The following is a 25,535-nucleotide window of genomic DNA, read 5'->3' on the forward strand; positions in this document are numbered from 1 at the left end:
AAGCTCAAAGCTCATGCATGATATTGACGAAGATGAAAGATATTTTCACCGTAATTATAGTAATAGAAGTTACTTTTATAAATGTAAAATGTAGTTTCAATTATTTTCTTTTTTTAGCATTTTTGGTTTTATTTCAGGAAAAAAAGTTTTTGGATTTTAGTTACTGTGTTAGTTGTCATTAATTAACCAATAACGCTGTTGTAGATTCTAATCGTCTTTAAAGTTGCATGAAAACCTGTAATATTTTGCTTGAAAGGTGCATTGACAGATGTGTGTGGTCCGAGTGTGGACGTCTGAAAGTGGGCGATGAAAAAAAAAAAAAAAAAACGAAACACAAATGTAAAAATGAAACAGTTTTGCTTGAGGTGCATCCTGCATTGACCTCCACAGCCCACCGTGGTTATGAGTTATGTTTCATTACTACAATGTGTCAGTGAGTCGTTGGAGTAGTGGAGTTTCCCTGGCAGTCCCACCGCAGCAGCACCTGCCCAGCACGTTTCCGTTACTGGCTCATGTCAACAATGTGTATTTTTCAAATTAAATATACTTGTGAGTCACATTCTAGTCATTATCTTCATTATCCCTCATCGTGAACTTTCCCCTGCTTTGGTGCTGGTGCCAAGTTCTGAACTAAACAGACATGTCAAAAAAAAAAAAAAAAAAAACCTGCACTGATTCAAATGAGCAAGATGAGGCTGCTGAATGAATGAGTCAGGAAGTCTTTTAGACGGACATGGAGGATTTAGGACACGGAAACCTGCATTTGTTAGTCATGTGATCACACAGCATGTCACTGCCAACATGTGGCTCTGCTCCAGGAGGCTGTCACTCCCTCATAGTCGTGTTTTCAGCATTTATTATAAATGATATGAAACCCCGACTGTGGATGGTATGACAAACAATGACTGCTCAACTATGTACGCCTATGCTGAGACATAATAATAACAACAATAATAATAATTATTATTACTGTTATTGTTGCTGTGGCAGGATTTTTACTTTATGCATAATCCTGCCACAACAACAATAATAGTAACAACAATAATTATTATCCAGAAAGTAAAAATCCTGCCAATTTTCTTTAGCCAAAGGTGCTTGTACTCACTGGCATATAAATGAGCTTATTTACCTACCGGTTGAATAGAAACAGCCATTTATTTATTTTTGACAAAAAGACACGGCGTTTAAAGATTTGTCTTCCCATCTAAAAGCAGGTTGCTATTATGCAAAACGATGTGGATGTAATTGATATGCCGTGTTATGTTTTTAAAGGTGCCGTGTAGGCGAAGATGGAACATCAGTCAAAATATCAAATTAAATTAAAAACAGTGTGAAAAGGGAAAAACAGATCAATGATAATTATTGGCTGTGGGACAAGCAGATGCAGACTTTTGAATTATAGATGCAGGTGAAAAGGGAGAAAACATGAGAGGATTTCAAAATAAAACAATGCAGTTTGATTGCAAGCAGACGACCACAAATGCACTTTCCTTCTGCGTGTTTTCATCACATGACTCACATTTCCTCAACTCAATAATGCATCAACTCAACTTTCAACTGCAATTATTCATACTTTTTTCTTTTTTAATTAAAAATATATATTCTTAAAAAGTAAACGAGAGCAGAAATCCAAATGATATTATTCATGCAAATAATTGAAACATGAAACTGACACCTGACTCCAGCTCCTGATGTCACTCACTAAGCCACACCCCTTAAGAAAACGCATCCAACACAGTACTTCAGTTTGCAGAATTAGATTTCATAGAATCAGGTTATTACTTTACATTCTCTATTATGATTAATGCTGACAAACATGTGTATGTGTGTGCGAAGGCATGTGAGTGTGCGTGTAAGAAGATCACAAGATGTTCATCAAAATAACGCCATGCTTCCTGTGACTCACAGCTCCAACAGCTCTTGGACTCATCCGTAAGGAATTTGGGGGACTTTTACCGATGTCCGCGCTTCATTGGCACACGCGCGCACATGCAAACAATGAGGGTGGCTGAGAGGGATACTTTGAAGCCATGTTGGCAGTCAAGCCGGTGACACATGCTGCTGTTTGGCTTCAGAAAATCCTCCGTGACACTTCAGCTCAGTGAACTAAAGGACAAACTCCACAAGTGTCCTTTTTTTTTTTTTTTTTTTTTTGCATTCTGTGGTGCCACCACGGAAAGGTAAAAGAAAAAGAGTGCGCTGATAACCATAGATTGGATGTTGAACTTGTCGGGAGTACGTCATATTACATAACCAGTAGTGATTAACAATCTGTATGAAATATTCACTAGGTGCTATGATAAATAGATTGTGGGCTGAGTCGTTCCAAAATACAACCAAATTGTAGCATGACCTGGCTGTCATAATAATGGTCTCAAGTTTGCACTTTGCAAGAATGAGTCAGAATATGTAAGAGCGGTGGTGGATCCAGACGCGCATTCCTGCGCGATCCATCACTTCCACAACTTTGACTGTGGTTTCCTCGGATGAAAAAGAAGGGAAAAAAAATACAAATAAATGAAAAGAAGCACTTGACGGCGTGCGACTTAAGAATGATAACTTTGTATTTCCTCTTCTAAAATCAAACCGCATGTTTTTTTTCTTCTTATTGGTCAAATCCTGCCTGACTCATACACTTTGAGTGAAAACAAATTGAAGAGGAAGACACACCACATGAGTCAAATGAGTGACTAACACAACTGGAATACACACCTTGAGATGGGTGCGATTGTGAGTGTGTGTGGCATCTCCTTAATAACTACAGTGACATCTGCTGGCTCTACGGCCCATTATGTGTACTTTCTGTTATCAATTAGGGCATGTTTGTATTGGCGCTCATCACTTCCTGGTTCCTGGGGTATTCTACATGTGGCCTTCACCTGTCAGGACACACCTTCACAATCTGTTTCCTGTAAGAAAAACTCCCACCTTTACATTTAAAAACATGCACGACTCACATTTCTGATATTGGCAAACAAATAAATAACAAATGCAACATTATTTCTATAAATCTTTCTCAATGTGTACCTTTTCAAATGTTCACTTCTACAACATTCAGAGAAAATCACAATGCCCCTCACTGGCGAGTTATTTTTATAACAGGCCCACAGGCTACTCAAAATAGATTTATAATTACCTATAGATGCTTCAAGATGGTAGAAGAGCATTTCAACATAGTTCCTTTGGACCAAGATGCTAGAAGATGGTGCAAAAGCAGTATTTTTGTGAAACAGGGCTTAGGCCTGAGCACAAAACAGCAAATATGTGTGTTTTTCAGCAAATAAAGGTGGATAGGTTCACCAAAAAGATGTGAAAAGGTGGGGGAACACTCGCGTAAAACAAATCAAGATCGAAGTGAATGCTAAAGCATAGCCTGAAGGTGGACACCACTATAGCTAGCTAGCTAGCACATTCCTAATTTATTTAGCATTTCAATCATATCTAAACAAACAAACAAACAAACAAACAAAAACAGCTAAAACAAAAGGCATTTACCAAGATTTTAGCACGTAGCTGGATTTGTAGCTAGAGCCAGAAACTAAGCCTCACAGTCAAGACCATTACATTAGCATTTTAGTTAACAAGCTAACAACAGTATACTGTACCAGCCTTTGAGGGGATTGAACTGACCATGCAGATGACCTCATAGCTTTATCCAGCACTTGCGTTCTTAGTAGTTGGGTTACTTTTAATTTTGGAAAGAAAAGAAAAAAAATGCAGCATTTCCCTATATTTTAAGAAGCAACAAACAAACAAACAATAAGCCGACAATAATGTCGCCAGGAGAATGTAGCTAGCTTTGTTATCTTATGTAGCCACAAGTACTACTAACTCTGCCTCACATTAGTAGCATTACATTGATCAGCTAGCACGAGCATATGGTAGCATTATTATTATTATTATTATCATCATCATCATCATTATTATTATTATTATTATTATTATTATTATTATATAGACAGCAGGAAGATCTTGTTAAGGTGTCACTTTAAGAAAAAATTGAGTCAACTGTAGGGTAATTAAAGCACATAAGACTACAACTTTGTTTTCATAAAACAAATGATGATAAACTGGCTTGGGGAAGGTCATGTGGGGACAATTTACCCCATATGGGCGGGAGCGACTTTCCCACAAAGTTGTATTTTACAGTTCCACATTTTTTGTTTTTGTTCAACCTAATTGGTCACCCGCCACAAGACTCCCATGTTGAAGGTGCTTTGTGGAGTTTAACTTTTTTTTTTTTTTTTTTTTATTCACCCCCAATAATAATTGCCATTAGTTTCAGGCAATTTTAAGGAAAATGCTATATTGGGATATGCAACATATGGTGTAGGTCTTTCTTTAAAATGGCCCGTCATTGTTTTTTTGGGGAAGTATCGGTTATGAAAACGACTACTGGTATTGGTACTTAGTATCGGTGGCTACTAAAGAGTACTCGTACCCGTAAAAAAAAAAGAAAAGTGGTATCAAACATCCCTAATTATAAGCATATAGAGTGTATATGTTAAATGTTTATATTTTGTTTTTGCACTTATGGGCTGGATGTGGCCCAGCGGCTGCTCATCAAACTCTAAACTGTCAAAGTTTCTGAGCTGATAAGTTTTAAAATGTCAGTCTTCTTTCTAATGTCCTTTTAATGGGGAATTACTTAAAAGGAGAAAAAAAGGAACATTCAAATGGGGTCATACATCCATTTAAGTCAAGGTGCTTTTCAGTCTGTCACCTCACCTGTTGGCAGGCGTGCTAATAAATTAACTGTCAAGTGCCGTGCTCGCCGAACAGCCAACCATCCCACACGTTACATTTTTTTTTTTTTTTTTTTAAGCCGCAGCACAATGAACGCGGGAACAATGCATGTCCACAAAAATTCACACCTTAAGTTTGGAGAGAAAGGAAATGGAAGCGTGGGATGTAGCGCTCAACGCTCCTGTGAAGAAATTACAATAAGTCAGTCAATCAATCCAAACATCATTATGCATGCAGATTTGCACTCAGGTGCTCATATAAAAGACGCGTCAAACATAACATGTGATGCCTCTTTTGTACTTTTCTTGTTGGATGAAATGGTGGAGTGATTTAAACAATGCAATGTAATCGTCACAAAATTGAGTTGCTGCTGTGGTGGTTTACCATTATTTAATGGAAAGCAGCCCAAATGAAAAATGAAAAGCTGAGGTGATAAAGCCACAGATTTCTATGCATTATTGTTGAAATCTGACTGATGACTTACTGATTTATGTTTACGCCACACTTGTTTGGTAGAGTTTTGAGAATTGTCGAAGCGAACACGTAAAAGACTGCAAGCCAAAGTGATTATGAAGGACACAGGTCTAATTGAAGTCGATAAATAAACTGTCTTCCATATTAAGTCTTGGTTTATCGGAATCAGATTTAATGGCCAAGTATTTAAAAACACGTGAAGATTTTTTCTTGAGTCACAACCAGTTCACAAAACATGAAAAAATAATGACCAACAGAGGCAAACAAAGGGAAGCCTGGCAGTTCGCTAATTAGCACTCAGAATTGTATACATGAAAAACAGAAAACAGGAGGAAGATGGGAGAGTGATGAGCAAAAACATATCGCTGCTGTAAATGGTTCACATGCTACTGAGGTTCCTATTTGTTGAATCCATTCTTTTTCTATATCACATTTCCTCACTAGGGTCACAGATTTTATGGAAACTATTTTATTAAATGATACAAGTACATGTGCATGAATTTACTGGTTTATTCATGTCATCTATATTCATGATTTAAAAGGTAGGAAATATGTTCCTCTTTTCCAAACTGTCACTTGTTTGACTTCCTCATTTCATCTCCTGGATACCGTTCTCGTGTGTGTGTGTGTGTATTTTTCATAAAATGAAAATACAGTACAACCATATGCTGACCATAGACAGTAAATGTTCGTAATGTTTGGCAGTTAATAATGTACCGGTATATATTTTTTGGCTTGCTCATTGTGACTCAGCTGTGAAGTAGGCTGCCACCATAGCGCCCTCTATTGACGTTTCCAAGAGGATCATAATTGTCATATACCTGTAATGCAACACATATTAGTGAGAGCAGTTTCTTTTGGAAATCATGTACTTTGTTGTCTAGAAGTATTCAGACAATTGTATTCACAATGATACTTTTGAGACCCTGCAAAAATTAGGAAACCACATACAATAGAAATAATTTAATAGAAAATTCTATTTTTATGAAAGGTGCACTTTAATCATCTTGATTGGTGTCTGTATAAAAAAAATGTATGAAGGTAAAGTCAGTGACTGAAAATATGTTGTACTAAAGATGGCTATTTACTGACTTTTTAAAAAAAAATATTGCTTTGGATTAGATATCTTTTGGGATCCCTTTAAGACGTGTCTATAACAATGTGGTGTGGTGTGACCGTGTGAGGCAGGGCCCGAGTGGAACCGATTGAAACTGACCTGTTCAAACCAATATTGAAAATTAAGAGCACAACTGTCAAACTCATTCAGACCCATCAAAAGTGAGGAAGAGGGGACAACCACTACTTCAATGTGCTCCACCTGCAATTGTAATAACTCAAAAAAACCTCAGGTATAAATAGAGACAATTCATTTATTGACGCATAAAACATCCTTCAAACAACAAACCCAATTGAAGATCAGGTCTCTGCACAATGCTTAATAAGCACTTTTATTTCTATACAAAACATATTAAGAGCTCTGCTCAAAAATCACAAGGCTCCATTAAATGTAATGGCAGGTATTCTGGAGAAGAAAAAAAAAGACAGCATTCCATCAACAAATATTTCCAAGCAATAAATATGCATTTATAAATAGTGTGCATTTACATCAACAAAAACACTAATTAACTATGTGCAACCCTTTTTATTGGTGACGTGGCCTTATGTCTACAATGATTTATCAACATTGTTCCAGCAAAATTATATAATATATATAAAAAAGGGAAATGTTGCAAAGACTGCATCACTCAACTGTTCACATTACAAACATGTTCTTTTGTCTTAACTAACGTACAAAAGACCAACTACATGATGGCAAATGTCACAAAAAATAACTGAGAACAAAAGAGTCAGTAGTCAGGTGATTTGAAACCATATATGTACAACGGTTAGATTTCATGAAGTCATGTAGGGAGTCAAGCAATGGAACAGTCTTTAAGGGGATACTTGACTCATTGAGCCATTTTCGGCAGCAAAAAGTTAATATTTTGTCCAGAATGAATTTGGTCACTTCATTATTTTTCATGTACAATTAATACCTTTAAATACAAATTTTTCTACTTGCTATCGACTGAAGATGACATCACCTGTGAGGAGGGAGGAAGTAAGTAACGACCAATAATGGCCCAGTTTTCTGACCAAACCCAGAAAACAGGTGAACCATGATTGGGCGTTAATTTTTCCACTTGCTGTCGACTGAAGATGACATCGCCTGTGCTGAGGAAGTTGATAATGACCAATTTTGGCTCACCTGTTTTCTGGGTTTGGTCAGAAAACTGAGCCATGATTGGTCGTCACCTACTTCCTCAGTACAGGTTATGTCATCTTCAGTTGACAGCAAGTGGAAAAAATTGTTTTTAAAGGTATTAATTGTATATGAAAAAACAATGAAGTTATCAAATTCATTCCGGACAAAATATTACATTTTTACTGCTGAAAATGGCTCAATGAGTCAAGCATCCCTTGGAGCCGCCTTCCCCCTCCAGTCCACCGGGGGGAGGCGAGTTGCATAGACGCGCAGCTTACGCACAGCTAGCTGCCTTGGGGGAACGCTACAGAGTGTGCTTTAAGAGGACTGACGGCTTACTTCCTAAATGATGACAACGAAAAATGCGTGGAGAGTCCGTTGTGGTTGAAAAACGTCTTTAAGCATATCATCACGACGAGGAAGGCAAGGGACTCGCCTGTGAGGAGAAAATGGCAAATCATCACTTGAATGCTCAACGGCGTGCTGTCTAAAGTGCACAGGTGCAGGAGAGTAGAACAAAATTTGGGATTTTTGGTCCAGGGACCACCTACACTTTCTTATTGGCTGTATTTGGTAAGCATGATTTGTGATATGTTTTATGTTTGTTAAAGTGCACTTCCAGCTTAATCAACAGAAATCAAAAGCACAGCATCTTACAGTGGGCTTGTTCCTCAGAGGAGTCAGGAGATTTTGAGTATTTCCATGTCTCGCCATTACAGTCTTCACACAGATTTTGCATACAGGCCTCAATGACGTGCTCATTCCTGCCATCAGGCCTGAGGCCAAAATGTTGCCAAATTTCATTAGTTGCATTTTTTTATTTTTTTTTGCGGGTGCCCAATGCGCTTGAGTTGCAAGTCGCAACTGCCAACTGGCCATTTTGTCTCATTCAGTCTTATGGGTGGTCACGTGACTAATAGAATGTCATTTCCCAATATGCAGTTACAAGAAACACTAAATTATAGCCTACTATTAGTTATAAGTAGAGTAATATCAAGTTGAAAATACAAACTACACATTTATATGTGCAGTATTTATATGTGCCCCCTCTCTCTCTCTCCCTCTGTATCAGATGAAAGTGGTATCACAGGTTGGAGGAATGGTTCCACTGGAATGGAAAAGGATATTATGCACGTCTCTCTGTGTGAGACACTTACCAGAGTGAAGTGGTCATACACCTGCATGAGCTCTTCAATCTTGTACTGTTCCAGCACCACAAAGTTGTCCAGGTTAGGGCTCCCCCTGCGGGCACAGTCCTGGCAGTGCACCACGTAGGTTTTCCTGCTGTTGCTCTCGCTGGTCACGAAAAGCAGGTCGTACACCTCCACCTGTGTGGACAAGACACGACAGTATGAGAAAAGCAGATACTGCAGGTGGAGGATGAGATACATTATGGTCCATGTGGTTTACCTCACAAATACTGCAGTAGTGCGCAGGCTCGTTCTGGGTGCGTCCGTGCCATACTAACTCCTTCCCGGCAGCCAACAGAAGCTCTCTCTGCATCTGACACTGCTTCAGAGTCCGCAGCAAGCAATACCTAACATGGACGCATTGGTTTGGGTTACAAATTTCATAAATCTTAAAAAATACAGTCCCAATGATATATGACCCAGATTTCAAATTTTTCTTCAGCTATATATAGCAGAAAAACACTCTGGAATGGATAGATTTACAGGAAAAGGATTTGCAGAGTTGAATAAAATAAAATAAAAGGTGTTTCATATATGTTGTAACAAACAGTTATGACACATTTATTCTAAATTTTAAATTACTATCCAATTTATTTGATTATGAATATCTTCTCTTTTAGAAGCAATTACATGATAAAGGTAAATTGTAGGATGACAAAAAAAGAAAACTTTCCTAGTTACAACACATATTTGGTATCCCTGATTGATGAATGACAGTGAAAGAGTTTGAGTTAAAATGCATGAACATTCAACAACCATTATTTATCACAATAGTATTAAATAAAATTCCGGAATACAGTAATTATAATTCTCCCAACCCAACACACACAGGCACACATAGCTATATGTCTAGCAAATGAGCACAACTCTATGCAGCAATACCAAAAAAAATTGGATGAAACCTGAAAATGACTGTGGCTGCGCTCAATTTGTTCTTTTTCCTCATTATTGAACATTTTCAAGGATTGAAAAGTGCTCAGATCTCACAGTGAAAGCGCTTATGACGACTTATTTTCACAATAAATAGTTATGTTCATAACTTACAAGCACAATTGTACATTGTGCATGTACATACTAGTGAGAAGGAAAAGTATTGTGAATCATTTGTAATTTCTTAAATTTCTGCATAAATTCACCATAAAACATAGGCTGACCATCTAAATTTTCAATCTAAGGCTACATCCAGGTTGCAGGCAAATGCAAACCAAATTGGATTTATTTCCCCCCCTATATATGAGCACCGTAACTTCCGGTCTATAAGCCGCTACTTTTTTCACTTGCATTTGACCCTGTGGCTAATACAACGGTGCGGCTTATCCACAAGGTCACGAGGGGGTGCACTATAAAGGAAGCGCAAGAGCGCCAGGCAGAGCAAAACAAACCAGTGAGCCCAAATACAGTAGGAGAGAACGACAGTTTACGCCTTCATTAAGGAAAAGAAACAGAGAAGTGCATAAAGACGCTGCATTTAAGTTAAAGTCAATCGACCTGTTCGATTCTGACGCTGACGAAGAGGACGAGAGGTTGTTTTTGTTTTTGAGAGCGACAACAAAGGAGAGAGAGTGGCTGACTGGGGGGGGGGGGGGGGGGGGGGGGTACACACTGCCAAGTTTGGAGAAAAATTGGCACAGCACACCAACATCAGACATGGTGGAGGGAGCACCATGGTACAGGCTACTTTACGATAAAAAAAAATTAAAGGCACATGGTTACATCAATGGCAAATAAATGTCTGCAGGTAAAACCTTCCTTGCATGACTGTCTTGATACAAACTAGCACAATAGTTCAATTAACAGCATTTTAAGCAACCGAGAATTCAAGCGCTATTCAAACCTTGCAAGGAACGAATGAATTCCAAGCACCATAAGACACCGCAGGCAGTGCGGTAATTACATCTCAGCCATGTAAATATCGACATGAGCTAAAAGGGGAAGGAAATTTAATTGAAAGGAGAAGCAAGTTCTCACTTGATCATCTCAAACAGCTTGTGGTCAGACACTTTGATGTTCCTGGCCAGGTTCCAAGAGAGATGGATCATGGGAACAATGGACTTGACACTCTGCAGTTTGTTCCACTCGTAGCGCTCTACTGCCAGCTTGTACTGATGGGCTGGTGATATCAACAGATAAAACACTTCAAAACAACATCGGGAAAGAATGACCAGTCCTTTTGAGAGTGTTGTCATTACCTGTGAGTGGTCCCACATTCCACGCAATGTTGTTGCACCAGCCAATAGCTTGCACCCAATGTATGGCACCCATGTTGAGCCACACCAGGTCCCCGGGACGTTGGATGAAGCGGTACACAGGCACATTGGTCGCATACAGGTCTTCAAGGTTTGGCCACCAGGAGCCCATCAGGAAGTTGATGTTGTTCCTGTCATACAATCAACCAAAAGTCAGCATCAAAACTGTAGATCAACCTAGCATGCAGTATGTTAGCTTCTCACACACTTTTCGCAGAAGCTGTTGATGACGCCCCAGTATGGTTCAGGCACAGCAAACCACTCGCAGTCGCCAGGGCCGATGTTAATGTTCACCGAACAGAAGTTATTGTTCTCTTGGTGACCTAAATAACCACACAAGTCCTTATTAGTAGTGAAAGTGACCAAAAATGACAAGTCATGATCTATTATGCTAGTCCCAGGTTTACCTGGTGTCCTGGAACCGGGAACCTTCATGTAGAGCTGCACTGTGTTCATTCCCAGGATGGTGTGTCCCACGTGGCTGAGCAGGTTGCCGGCTGATACTACCCGGGCGAAGGCCGGCAGCTTGGTCAGCTCCTGGAGCTGCTGCTTCCACCTATAAGTGAGGAGAACATTGCAAAGAGCATGAGACAACTACAAACACATGTCTAGAGACAACCACAATGTATCTCACTGGACATCTTTAAGATCTTCACAAAAGAACTTGTGGCTATACAAGCGAAAGAAAGCCCACTTGGTAACTAATTCTATGTCAATGTTTTCAAGGTGGATGATTTATCTTTTAAAAAAAAAAAAAAAAAAAAAAAAAAAAATAGTAGCTGTCAAAGCGAATTTTAGTTTATTCAATTCCTGGCATAATGTCATAATTGATCACAAATGGAAGGTCATATATTTTTATTCATTTCCTAGACTGGTCATCAGCCAATGGCAGGGCACATATAGACAATCACTCACACTCAGATAAGGTAATAAGGTACTGTAGTTACCGAGACCTACAATTTGAATATGATCAAAATAAAACTTACCTATTACATAGATGAAAAAACAAGTTTCTGTATTCCAGTGTGATACAATAAATTAACAACTTAATTTCCTTGTTTTCATGTATACAATGGTCCACGTACTTCTTTTCATCCGAGAGGTCTATGTTGGTGCCGAATTTGATGTGCTTGAATGGACATTTCCTCCGCCGACTAACACAAGAGCATCAGCGTTAGCAACAGCAATAAGAAAATGGTTGATTGCATCAAGGCAGCCAAAGGAAAGTCACCTGTCAGATGAGGCTGCCTCTGCTTCCATCTCCTTCTTCTTCTCATTCTCCTCCTATTTCAGAAATCAGTATCAACTTGAATGTACACTGAGTGGACAAACGTATGTGTCCTAACACATGGCCATTGCATCTATAGAAAATTAAAATGGAAGATAATTTGGACGTCCTCGTTATTACTGACCCGCAGTGACTCCTGGAAGGATGAGGCCTGGTACTGGGCATACTTGATAATAGTGGTGTGTGAGCGGCTGCTCTCACAGCGCCACATCTTGCGGCTGCCGCTGAGGTCCCAGTTCTCGTCGGTGGGCTGGGCCAGCTGGGTGCGCACTTCCACCAGATGGTCGGGATTGGCCTCCACCAGTGTCTTGGTTGAGAAAAGGCCCAAGTCTGCACAGAACAGGACGAACATGAAAGCACGGTCAGGCACTGATGTCTGCATGGTTGAGTTTTTAAACACAGAGTTTGATGTTTGACTGACACTGCTTTTGTACAACATTGTCATTATTATTTTTAATTTATTGTGTCATACATTGATTTGAACACATTACTTTATGGGCAGGAAAGGTAAATCTTCCTGGTTAAAATAAAATAAAAAAAAAAATACAAAAAAAGGTGCGCACAACCCGAGTTGTACATCTAAAAAAATAAAATAAAAAAGAAGAATAAAATAAGGGGGATAATGTCTCATTGCTTAAGCAGAGCTGCCTGGTACCAACATATAGAAATTTGCTTACAGAACAATTTACCTGAAATTTTATATTAAAATTCTGTCAGGAACATTATAGCAGGAGACTGTGTGTGTGCGTGCGAGATGCGTGTGTGTGTATATTGCAGTAACATTTAATGCCTGCAGGTGGTACTGTTGCCAACTGTACAGGAAGAAAATAAATTATGTGAAAAGTAAAACAAGTTAGAAGATTTATTAGGTGTTTTTTGTTTTGTTTTTGTTTGTTTTTTTACCCAGTTTGAGGGATCCTGCCAGGCCCCTGATAACGGTCACAGGGTTGGCAGGGTTGGTGCAGAACTGATGGAGAGGAGGGTAGAAGGCGTCCCTCTTGTTTTCCAACTGTGCCGGAGAGGAAGCACACAGATTAATCAGCACTTAAGATACCTTCCAGGGAGGCTAATGAGGAACCGTTTCACCAATATTACAGCACAATATCATGCGCATATGTCTTTGTCAACGGGGACTTTGACTCACATAAATACTGGGCGTTGGCGGGTTGAGCTTGTCCTTTGGCAGGGGAGGTGAGGGTGTGCTTGGGGGTCGTGGCGGCGGGCACTTGTCCAAGATGATGTTGCTTGTCGACAGACCGTTCTTGCCCAGGTTTCTGAGGCGTGAGGTGTCAAGTAATTAGCTCAAATACAAAGTTGGCATGCGGGAGCATCTAAAAACAGCTCAAATGTAGGAGATACTACCTGGTCAGTTTGGATAAGCATCAGGAATGCCACTTTGAAGAATAAAGAGTTAAGATGTCAAATTTATAATTCCTGATGTATTTAATTATTCAATAATAGAATAAACAGCGCCAGTACCGGTTCTGGCAGGGCCACCACAACATGGCTCATGGTGGCCTGATAAAAGGCTTAATGTAGTACTGCTCTGCAGGGAAATTTTCAAGATTTATCAAGACATTTATTGTGGTCTGATGAAATTAAAATTGAACTGTTTGGCTATAATGAGCTTCGTTATGTTTGAAGGGAAATGTGTTGAAGGCTGCAAACACTATCCCAACTGTAAAATAGGCGAGTGGCAGCAGCATGTTGTGCGGTGGTTTTGCTACAGGAGGGATTGGTGCACTTCACAAAATACATTAATGACATCATGATAAAAGAACATTATCTGGAAATACTGAAGCAAATCAAAACATTAGCCAGGATGTTCAAACTTGGGCACAAAGGGGTCTTCCAAATGGATAAGGGCCCGAGACATAATGCCAACTTGTTGCAAAGTGGCTTGAAGACGCATTGCGGAGTTTAAAATGTTAAAAGATTTTTCCACATCATGTATGTTCCAACAACACATAAGTACAAATAGCCCCGACTTTTTTACTGCGCCTATCAGCTTGTATCTTCCCTTCAGTGTGGAGTGTTTGGGGCGAACACTTGACAGTTTCTTGGGGGTGGGGAGGGGTGGATGATGGCGTCACGCTCGTCCCTGCTGATATGTAGTGTTGTGTTAGCTAGCGTACAACACAATTGGGACGCAAACTGGGAAAAACAAAAACATGAGGCTGGCTTCGAGCACAGGCCATATTCCAGAGCTAAGACTCCAAGAAAACTGCACATACGAAGAGTTTATTGGAGCGCACCTACTCGCTTGCGAACCATGCACAAGCTTGAAACAGAGGCTACAGTTATGCTTCAGGCCAGAGGTGGCAGTCGCGAGCAAAAAGGTGTCAAACTCCGCAATGCACTTTTAAGGATAACAAGGGCCGTGTCCGAATGTCCACCCTTATCCCCTAACCCGTCATTCACTATATAGCCCGCACTATATATAGTGCCCTCAAACTGTTAGGCGATTTGGACAGTCAGCTAACTACTTGCTCCTCGTCGCATATCACCTGGCCACTGCATGTGTCATGATGCAACGGCGTGAAAGATCTCAGATAATTTGTGAATAAAAATGTGTTTAAACTGCATTTTATTTCCTTTGTTGTACATATTTTCATTTAGAACACATTAATTATTTCCATAGTGTATGGGTAATGCCTGCTTTAATGCTCGCATTTGCACCTTTTTGTTTTCCTGCTCGCAATGCATTGTGGTCGATATTAACTGGTTGAGTGACTATCGATGTTCACTACTATTCCAAGTGCATTGTGGGTAACTGACTGCTCCACATTATTTATTTATTTATTTATTTTTGGACATTTGGACACCCTTACCAAATGGCGTGACCCCTTAGTAGTGTACTATATGGGGAGTAGTGTGCACATTCAGACACGGCCAAAGTCAAGGCTTTGGAGTGGCCATCATGTCCTGATTTCAATCCTATTGGAAATGTATGGCTAGCCCTGAACATGCATGTGCAAGTCAGGAGACCTACGAACCTGGCTCAGTTACACAAGTTCTGTCAAAAGGATAGCGCTAAAATGGATGACAACTATACTAACATACATGTGGAATCATATCCAAACCGTTTTACCCAAGAAATTAAGTTTAAAGACAATAGTGCTACTTTGTATGAAATGTACCGGAATGTAAACTTTTGATTTTGAATGTAATGAAAAACTCAATTAACTCATTTTCTCCCAATAACGTGTAAATACGTTTTTTTTTTATGTTTTAAGTGTCCCAAAGACATATTTATCCGTTTTTTTGTTTTTTTTTTTATGCTAGAGCATACAGAAGGCTTTGATGCAGTCTACCAACTGCAAAGAATGGTTGCAGAAATGGTAGTTTTTACACAAACGGCCAGCAGGTGGCAGCAGAGCAAAGGAGATCAACCAGGGCACGTAGATAAAAAGCTAAATTACTTACAATTTTAAATAGATTTGTGAAAACTGATGAAACTTAGCTCTCTTCTAATGTTAATTGCTGCAAAACGGAAACAGATAGAAAAATACCTTTTTCCCTGATGAAAGAAGAGACTTTAATCTTTCTTTTGATATGTTCCATGCTTTTATAGCAATAGAACACAATATTCTGTGGGCCTTGCAAAATCAGTCAAAATCCAGTAAAACAGCCGGGAGCGAACGGGATTGCTTTTGTGAAAATGGCTGGGAGTCAATGAGTTAAAAAAATAATAATAATAAAAATAAAAAAAATAAAAATATCCTGGCATTTAGCAAATAGAAATAATTTTGACGATACTAATTTACCTAGAATCGCAAAGTTTGTCTGATTTGGTCTGATTTTATGTCAGACAGTGAGGAAAGAAGGGAATGTTTCTTTTTAGACGGTGTTTGTATGTACATTTCAGGTTTCAATTGTAAATGCGCCGCAAATAAGTACAGGACAGGAATTTGTTTAGGGTATCTTCCCATTTTAACAATTTATAACTTCCACTGAAAAGTAAAGTGTAGAGTACAAGGTGAAGTAGACCCTTGTTATGGAACCTCGGCACACAACCACCCCGTTCACAAACAATTCTGTTTCAGAATGAAATTGTTAACAAATATTGCTTTGTTTCACAAACTACACGTTAACGCTCCAACAGTCATAACATCTCCTAAATACTGTCATTAACTCACAGAAGAGTTGATGCTGCAACAAGCAATTTCATTGGTGCTGGGTTAGGGCTATTCCCACCCACTGAGCTTGATGAGAGAGGACGACATGATTGAGATTTACTTCATGACGGGAACCAGCATGCCAAAATAAATAAATTGTGAAATAATTAAATCTGAAACTAATAGAGCATCTATTGAAATAAATAACTATTGAAATACATACCAAATAAATTCATTTATTCATTTAATTATGTCGTTATCTAATTTTGGCACCACAAGAAATGATGAGCAGAAATGTGTTCTATTAATTTTAGTAGGGTGTTTTGTTTAAATCAGAGAATGTGTTTTGTTTTGTTTTGTTGTTTTTTGTTATTGCCACTTCTGGTAGTTGTCTTTTTTAGATGGCCTGTAGAAGAAATGCTAAATTTACATCGTTGAAGTCATGTAACAGATGGAGTAAGAAAATAGGAACATCAAACCTGCACGCCTTGAGCACCTCGATGGAGCTGGGATAGATGGAAACAGAAGACCAGGGAGCCAGGCCAGCAGGGGCCAATTGTCTGTGCAGTGTGCCTTCTGGAGTCTCCAACTTTTGCGGGCTGTGAGAGTCCTCCTTCCCATTCACTGTGGGCCCCTGACTGTCGGCCTGGCTGTTAAGGCAGGAGAGGCTATTGGGGGAGTGCACAGCGGTAGTGGTGGACATTGGCGAGGATGCCAAGAAGTGCTCCGACACAGCATTGGCAGAATCTGCGTGGACATTGTTGATTTTCTCTGAGAAAGGCCCTCCGTGGTTACTACAGTTGTTATTATCGTCATTCGTGGTGGTGGTGTTGGCTTTTCCCTTTAGCAAGGCTGAGAGTGGAGGATTGTCTATAGTGGGCGCACCGGGGGCTGGAGAGCCAGGTCTGTCCGTCACCTGTAGCTGGACATGATTAGTTAATCCCTGTGCGGGAGTGGCGCCGGGACTTGGAGTCATCCCTGCAGTAGTGGCGGTGTATGGACCTAACGGCAGAGTGGCAGTTGCTCCCACGTTACCCCCGGAAGGCGCATTGTCTTTGGTGTGGAGCCCTGAGGTAGTGGTGGAGTGGGGAGGCGAGGACAAGTGGTTGGGGGTGGACCTGGGGGAGGTGGGGGATAAGGAGGAGGCAGAGGACGAGGCAGTGCAGGGCCCAGAAGAATGTCCCACCTGATTGAGAATTGCCGACGAAGAGAATGAAGTCTGAGGGAAGGAGGAGGAGGAGGAAAAGAAAGGGGGTTCTCCATTGGGACCTGCCGAATGTGAACCTGGACCTTTGTGAAGCCCCTAGACAAAAAAGAAACACACTGAATCAAGAGCAAAATTGAACAAATCACTCCATTGAGTTATGAAAATACAGGCTTGGGGAGTAACGAAATACATGTACTGGCGTTACGTATTCATAATACAAATAAATAAATAAATAAATTTATTCCGTTACAGTACTGGAAAACACATGTAATCAGAGTACAGGTACTTTTATTAAAAATAGGGATTATTTTGAGGGATTACAATTTCTATGATGAGAGAGCGAGTGAGAGAGAATTACGCCGTTTTGTCATGTTGATAATGTATCCTCCACAAATGTTTGAGCTGAGAGTCCTACAGCATGCTACGATGAGCTTCTTGCTAGCTGCCACTACACCATAATTAAAGGTACATAATCTTAGAGGAGTAGCTTCTGGGACTCTGGGAAGAGTTAATGTTTGTAATTTACATGGAAACTAGCTTAGCTTTCCAAAGTCAAAGGAAATGCAGTCAAAAGAAAAGATGGAAAACAGAAATGGCAAGGGCAGCGCAGAAAAGGCACGAATAAAGAAAAGGACAGCAAGAAGATGACGCAACCAACGGCGCCAAACTCAAATGGTTTTTCAACTCATCAAAGAGACCTTAAGTACATCAGGCTGATGGAGATGACTCAGGTAAGCTAGTCCGGAAAGCGGAAAGTCTAACTTTTCTGACCAGGAAAAGTACACTGGAACGTCACTTTGAACAGGGAGATCCAAGTCGCAAGTCTGGGGAAAAAAAAATCAACTCCGCAGTTGGGGCTCAGTGGGTCTTTTAGGAAGTGAGGAGTGTGATCTTTGACCCGCTCCATGTGTTAAGTGCCATGAGACAAAAAAATTTTTTCCATGATTTGGTGCTATATAAATAAAACTGAATTGTGTAGTATAACCTCTGCTGTAAAAAGGGCACAAAAAAAGGCAATGTTGGTTTACCTGAGTGTTAGCATTGCTATGCGGACTCCTCCATGTCTCTGGATGAGCGGGACTAGCGCTGCTGGTGCTGGGGTGACTGACGGCTGTGCAGTTGTGAGGTAGAGAGTTCTGCTGCGCGTAAGGCACGTTTCCGTTGCTGCCACTTCCCGACACCGCGGCGTGATCCCCACCAGGGGACCTGGTGTCAAGTGGCCCAGATGATGGACTTGAGCATGCTCCATTGGCTGTGGGCTGGACAACGCACTGCTGTCTGTTGGCTGCGTGATTCAGGGGGGATGAGCGGGTGAGACCGTCACGGCAGTTGGGGGACTCCGCCTGAGGACCATTGGGAAGGCTGGGCTGCAGCTGGGGACCTGCCATTGCCTGTTGTCTCGCCTGACAAGGAAAGATGGAAAAACTGAGGATTTATGGACACTTTATCATTATTATTTTTTTTTTAAAGTAAAAAATATGTGCCTGCTGCTGGTGCTGCTGCATGAGTGATAACTGGTTCTCCAGCTGATCCAGCATCTGCACCTGAAGCGGCTTGAGGATGGCTCTGTTGGATCGCAAGTGCTCCAGGAGCTGCAAAGGACATATATTTTAATATCCCTTTTCACTTTGTGTTGAAATAAAATGAGATTATTATTGGTTGTAAACATGCAGTGTTCTTGTCTGCCTCTAGGGGGCCCTTTTTCAACATGGTCAATAGATCAGGGGTCTTAAAGTAGAGAATTAAGGTCCAGGTCAGGAAAATGTCTTAGACAAACAGCATGTATAACATGGATTAGGCTGAGCTATATGGATAAAATTTCATATCTTGATGTTCATTCTAGATATCTTCACACCAATGTAAAGATATTAACTACGGGCTCAATGAAAAATAAGCTTTTGCATAATATCGAACCAAAAAGATGTGGGAAAGTGCAGTTGTTTTTTTTATCTATAACTTTAGAGTCTTACATTAACCTTGCATACATGTTTTTCGAATGTGGGAGAAAACCGGAGAAAATTCACACAAGCACAGGGTAGACCTGTGCCAAGATTCCCATGCTCTTTTTCTCACTGCTTTAGTGCCTCAGACACCTACTTGGAAAATGAGAATTGCGACTATAACTACGGTTCGATCAGACCCGGATGACTGCCAGAGTGTCTTGCCGCTCGAAATCCTTGTGTTCACGTGAGAAGATTCCGTAGGAAAAGAATCTCTGGTGACATCGGAACTTATACATTTCTAAGATCACAGGTAGGGCTGTGAATAAAAGTCGACTAAGTCGGTTGGGTCAACCACAAAAATTGGTCGACGCAAAAATGCATGCGCCAAAGCTTTTTAATTTGAAAAAACATGTTTGCGGCACCTGGAAGTTGCCAGGCCATTTATTGCTGACAAACTCCGATTCACCACTACTAACTAAGATGCTTCTTAGGGTTTGTTTTTGTCTCTTTCAGAGTGACTGAAAAGGGAGGAAGTTAACATTGCTACATGTTTTATGTTTGTAACAAAATAATCAGCGTCAAAATCGCAAAATAAATTAGAGCTTTAATGAATTTATTGCCGCCAGCCAGACACATAAGACGGTGGGTGGTCCTACGTGCATCAGCAACAGGAAGGCGCATCTACTACTGTTAAACAGAGCAAGACTCCTCCGGGAATGGCGACTTCAGAGAGTTTTTTTTTTTTTTTACTCCGTAATGCCAACAAAGACATGCTGGTAGGGTGTGTGATATGATATGACAATATTAAATCGTGTGACGAAATGTGGAGCTCACGATCAGTTATTTCCGTGGAATTGTCTAATCGTGGCGCAAAGCATTTCAACACAATTTGACTGTCAGCTCATTTTCTGCCACCGAATGAAAGACAGTGATGCATCTGCTGCCCCTCAGTCACCGTCTCCAGAGTGCGTGACCTATGACGGCCAATCACTGGTCAACTGTAGCGCGCATACACTTCGCACCCCGTCCTGCGTATTCCCCCAAAAATACAAGCGGGATCATGGTGGAGGAGGCTGAAAACGATTTGCTCCGAAGAGAAATTAATCGTCCATAACATGGAATTGTTTTGGCTTCACACCAGATGACAAAGACCAGGCGTAAATCATATGCAAAGCGTGCAAAGAGCGCGTGAAGACAAGTTACATCAACCCTATGAATGTGTTCAGCCACCAGAAACGGCTGCACACAATGAGAGCCAAATGGTGAAGCCAAAAACTCAAAAGCGGAGACAACAGCTCATGCATGTATGCGCCTCCAAAACAGCAGACCGTCACAGAAGTGTTCACTAAAATCACGCCATATGACATTGGATCTGCGTTACGAGCTGCCAAGTCTTAACAAACACCGCATTTCCTTGCTGTTTACAGAGAAATGGTGGCACAAAAACACCAAAAAAAAAAACAAAAAAAAGTACAGTTTTTTTTTGCAACAACAAGCAACCTCTGGTCCAGCTGTAAATCATATTGTAGTGTTTGTGAAATGATCAGGCTAACCATGCCAGAAAACAACACGCTAATGTCCGAAACTTGGCGCGCACAAAAAAAAAAAAAAAAAAAAAAATCGTGGCCTGTCCTGACCATGGGAAACTACATAACCCGCCACCCACCCACAATGGTTGCTACAAAATTGTGATCTTTACTTATAAAAAGGTGCTTTTTAATTACCCACCAGCAACAATTTTTTCAACTTTGTTCACGTGTTACTTTTACTAATTGTGTGCAAGAGATTCGCTATTAGATTCGCTAGATTGATTAGATTGATTAGACTACTTGAAAACAGAAATGTGACTTTTGTTATCATTTTAGTCAGGTTTTTTTGCGGCTTTATAATTTATATATTTCTTTACAAAAGGTGTTTAGCACCATGATCATTTTCACAATGAAGTGCATTTATTCAATACGGCTCTTATTTCATGTGTAATTTAATTTGCATTTTTTATTAATAAAAAATTGTCATAAAATCTAAATCATGAATTTATAATTTAAAAATCGTGATATTCTATTTTTATGGAATTTATCTGATCGCGGCGCAAAGCATTTCAGCACAATTTGACCATCAGCTCTTTACTTTACTCATGCGCACGTGCAGGTTAAATGAAGAGTGTTCATCAGAACAGAGAGGCTACGGGGGACCTCTGCAATTGAATGTACAATGATTTAATATTTCCAACCTGAAACTTCTGCGGCGTAAGGTACCAGCTGTGGACTGGCTGTTGATTGCCACTGTTTGCACATGAGTCCGCAGCACTCTGCACATAACCAAAGGAGGAGGGAAAGGGGGGAAATCAGTACTTTCGCTCAAATTATAATGTGCGTGGGCTGTGTGCTAATTATGCAGCTCTTGGCATTACTTTGGCTGGGCTGGCAGTGCGTTTCTTTTTGGCAGGACTGGCCTGTAGGTCGCTGTGATTGCTGGTGCTTTGGGCTCCATCCCCCTTACAAGCCTAAAAATCCAGCAGAGAAACAGCTTGTGATCACGGCCATCTGCGTTTTGGCAGAAGAAAAAACAAACAAAATAATAACAATACGACGCAAAAAGACCAATGAACTTCTTTTCAAAAGAAAAGGGGAGGGAAAGTAGACATGGATCTTCTGCATACACTCACTACATTTACATGCTTCCAAATAAAAATGTATGACATCACTCTGATTAAAATATAGCTTGGTTTCCCACCTTAAATCTTAATCAGAACTATTGATTAAGGTCTTAATCAGAGTCATAATGGTGTGCTTGTGGAATAATGCAACAATAATATTGCATCAATGTGCAAGCATGCAGTTGGGTCTTGGCTGGGTTAACCACCCAAATTATTTAAAGTTTTTAATATTGTTTTTTTGTTTGTTTGTTTGTTTTTTAAAGACCTGTTTCCGAATATGATGAGATCCATGGGGAATATTATGTCTTGGAGTTGTATAGTAATTTTGATGCAAGATCTTTACATGGAGCGCAGTGGGCCAAAATATGACCCATGTCACACACACATCATTTTTGCGCCTGGCAAACCCTTTTTTAAAGATCAACACCTCACTGCCCCCTTCTCAACCATTGCATCTTTAGGCTCTCAGGTCCATGCCAAGATGCAAATCAGACTATTAGAACTACTCATTTTGCTTCTAAGAGTTGCTGAGGTCTCTAGTAGGAGCTGGATCTCTCACCTGCTGTGCCTGTGCAGCATTCAAGGCCCCCTGCCTGGACGTGAGCTCAGCAGGGATGGGCAGGCTCCACGCCTCCTCAATACTAGGGAGCATTTTACTCTTATTCTGCAGACTACCTGGCTGTAGGTTACACAATTGAGCCTAGGAGAAATTGTGTCAAGACACACGTTTCAGTGCGGAACCAACAAGGCAACACAAATTGGGGAGAACATATCACAAATGTTTTATGTAATGAAGACGTATGATCATTGCAAAGGCACAAAATTATGAAACAATTCATATCTCGGTCATCAGATATGAAAATGATTTCAACACACATTCACCAAATGACTCAACCACATCTAGCAGGGTGCGTACAACTTTTCCTGAAGGAATACAGCCTACCTGCAGCAGCTTGATGCGTTGAGCGAGTGCAGCAGTGTTGACACAGGCCTTGCTGCGTGTGGCATTGACGTAGCACTTGATGGCATCATGCGGCTGTCCGCAGCTCTCATACAGCGTACCCAGGTCCATCCAGGCGGCGGCGTGATTGTGGTCCAGTTGTACGGCGCAGATGTAGGCCTGCAGTGCGTCCATAGGCTGGTTCTGCTGCTGGTAGAGCACCCTGAAGGCCAACATGAAATGGTGAGTCCTTGGTCAGGTTTTTCAAAAAGCTGATTGTCAGAATAATGAATTGGGCAAAATTGTATCTCTTTTAACAATTTCCCTTTGTCAACCCCATCATAGTATCAAAACAGCGGCAGGATGACACACCTGTGTGTAAGGCTATCATGACAATATATAATCGTCTGAATGCAGGATAACATGTCGCTGTGAAAAATCATATAGTTGGGAAATACCCATCTTCAATACAATAGGGAATGGTAAATTTCAGATTTTCTGTCACAGGTCCTATGTGGTAATGCTGAAATGACTGACGGTATAAATTGTTTCTTCTTCCTCACCCTATGGAGCACCAGGTGTCAGCGCTGGCCTCAGACTTGTCAATGGATTGACGATATGAGATGAATGCATCCTGCACCTTGCCGATACTAGAGTAGCACCTGCAAGAGGAAATAGAGCCAGAAGATTGAGTGACGATAAGTGAAATAACATGAAAACTACAAACATGTTAGAAATGAGCTCACTTGACTTGTATACTCATACTATTCTTAAATAAAAAAAAAAAATGCAAACATTGAGCTTTATTATTTTAACTAATGGCCAGCCATTAATGTTATTTTTACGTGCATAAAAAAAAAAAGAAAAAAAAGAGCTAAGTCACAAAATTAGTGTTATTGTACAATATTTTAGATTAGCATCTGTGAAGTATAGTCATGACTACATAGACAGATTAGGCCATTGGCTAATTTAATGGAGGACGTCATTTTTTTATTTTTTATTTTATTTTTTGCAGTTTTGCTTTTCCTCTCAAAACTGCCTTTTCCCGTGCTATTACTGCTGACCGTACGCTTGTCTATGACGCACATGCACAATACCGGGTTCCCTCGATACTTCGTGTTTAAGTTATTGCGGATTTAATTTATCACAAATTTTCATTTGTGACCATAACTTCATCTATTGCAGTTTTACCTCACTATTTTGTGGGTTTTCTTGCTATTTTCTTCCTTCAACATCAGACCACTTAAAATAAGAAGTTAAGCCAAAGCTTTAAACCACTGCAATGCAGCACTAGAATATCCTAACTGCTTTTTTGTCTTCATTACCCTTTGTGATCATTACACTTCCAAATGTTTTCAATACTAAAGCACACGCACGGAAGAGGAAAGTCTGCATAGCGGTCAATAGTGTTGTTCCGATACCGATACTGGTATCGGCAAAGGTGCCAATACTGCATTAAAACAGTGGTATAGGTATCGGTGACTACTCACAAGTAACATGCCGATACCATTGATTCCAACACTAATATAGGATTTTGGATGCAGCATCTCGTGTCTTGCTCGTGCACGACATTCACTGATATGCGACATGCTCACTGCATGCCGATCTAAGATATCCTAATGGCCCTTGAATGCTCTGAACCAATGGCATGACAAGTTTTTTCATGTTGAGGAAAAAAAAACCTTAGGTATCGGTATGGTATCAGTATCGGCCGATACTGCAAAGCTGGGTATCGGTATCGGGGGCCAAAAAACGGTATCGGAACAACACTTGCGGTCAACAACGGTTTCGTCTTCTGGCCGGAACACCCTCCCAGGCAAAGGAAAATTCCTACTGAAAGCTTCCCAATGCAGAAAATGTCATTTTGAGTCGCTTCTGCCACGTGTGGCCAACAAATGAAATTGAAAACTTCCTTCTCACGTAGGAACGCAGCCTATAATCAGCAGTTTGGTATTGTATTTATTCTATATTTTTATTTTAAAAGTTAAAGTGTTAAGTGTTTTACAAGGGTGGAAACGTAGCGAGGTTCGTAATGGGATTTCAAATTTTAAACAAAAATTTCTCTAGAAAAAGTGCTTGAGAGCAGAAAGAGGGTTTGAGAGAGTGGCAAGTGGCTTTGCGACGTTTTGCAACATAGAACTAAGCTAGCTGAAAAAGCAACACTCACTACATGCGCTTACTTACCCTCGCAAGCCTCTGTGAGACACGGGCTTAAGGTATTTTATGCAGGTATGGTATTAACCGATTAAGGCCGGGAACGCATTACTGCGTTTCTACCATTAGAGCCGGGAGCGCTCTAGCGCTCTTCTACCTTTAAAGCCGGGAGAGCGGATATGTCATTTTTGTTTTGTTTTAACAAGTTCTCATTAGAATACTCCCGAGAGGGTGACGTGGGCCTCATAGCATGTCTTGGAATTTTATTCAAGCATTCATGGCTGACGAAGATTCACGGGAGTAATAAAATAAAAACCGCGATTGACGA

General features: G+C 40.4%; 1 protein-coding gene across 3 annotated transcripts in view; it reads right to left on the bottom strand.

Annotated features, from left to right (window-relative positions):
- Positions 1–7,517: 7,517 nt before the first annotated feature.
- The window catches only part of kdm6a (lysine (K)-specific demethylase 6A), a 48,439-nt gene continuing 30,421 nt past the window's right edge, over positions 7,518–25,535 (bottom strand). The window contains exons 11-30 of one of the 3 annotated variants that reach the window (XM_077537668.1): positions 23,617–23,715; positions 23,057–23,276; positions 22,673–22,813; positions 21,868–21,960; positions 21,688–21,765; positions 18,999–19,106; positions 18,543–18,917; positions 16,787–17,610; positions 13,334–13,463; positions 13,093–13,198; positions 12,314–12,519; positions 12,133–12,185; positions 11,987–12,055; positions 11,309–11,457; positions 11,110–11,224; positions 10,845–11,032; positions 10,624–10,765; positions 8,876–9,002; positions 8,623–8,793; positions 7,518–7,901 (exon numbers count right to left, since the gene is read on the bottom strand). In XM_077537668.1, the coding sequence (XP_077393794.1) occupies positions 7,875–7,901; positions 8,623–8,793; positions 8,876–9,002; positions 10,624–10,765; positions 10,845–11,032; positions 11,110–11,224; positions 11,309–11,457; positions 11,987–12,055; positions 12,133–12,185; positions 12,314–12,519; positions 13,093–13,198; positions 13,334–13,463; positions 16,787–17,610; positions 18,543–18,917; positions 18,999–19,106; positions 21,688–21,765; positions 21,868–21,960; positions 22,673–22,813; positions 23,057–23,276; positions 23,617–23,715 (3,421 nt within the window). In that variant the 3' untranslated portion in view covers positions 7,518–7,874. The remainder of the gene's footprint in view (positions 7,902–8,622; positions 8,794–8,875; positions 9,003–10,623; positions 10,766–10,844; positions 11,033–11,109; positions 11,225–11,308; positions 11,458–11,986; positions 12,056–12,132; positions 12,186–12,313; positions 12,520–13,092; positions 13,199–13,333; positions 13,464–16,786; positions 17,611–18,542; positions 18,918–18,998; positions 19,107–21,687; positions 21,766–21,867; positions 21,961–22,672; positions 22,814–23,056; positions 23,277–23,616; positions 23,716–25,535) is intronic. The other 2 variants (XM_077537671.1, XM_077537670.1) reach the window with 2 other exon arrangements.

This window comes from Festucalex cinctus, chromosome 11, assembly GCF_051991245.1.
Source record: "Festucalex cinctus isolate MCC-2025b chromosome 11, RoL_Fcin_1.0, whole genome shotgun sequence".
Lineage (NCBI taxonomy): Eukaryota > Metazoa > Chordata > Actinopteri > Syngnathiformes > Syngnathidae > Festucalex > Festucalex cinctus.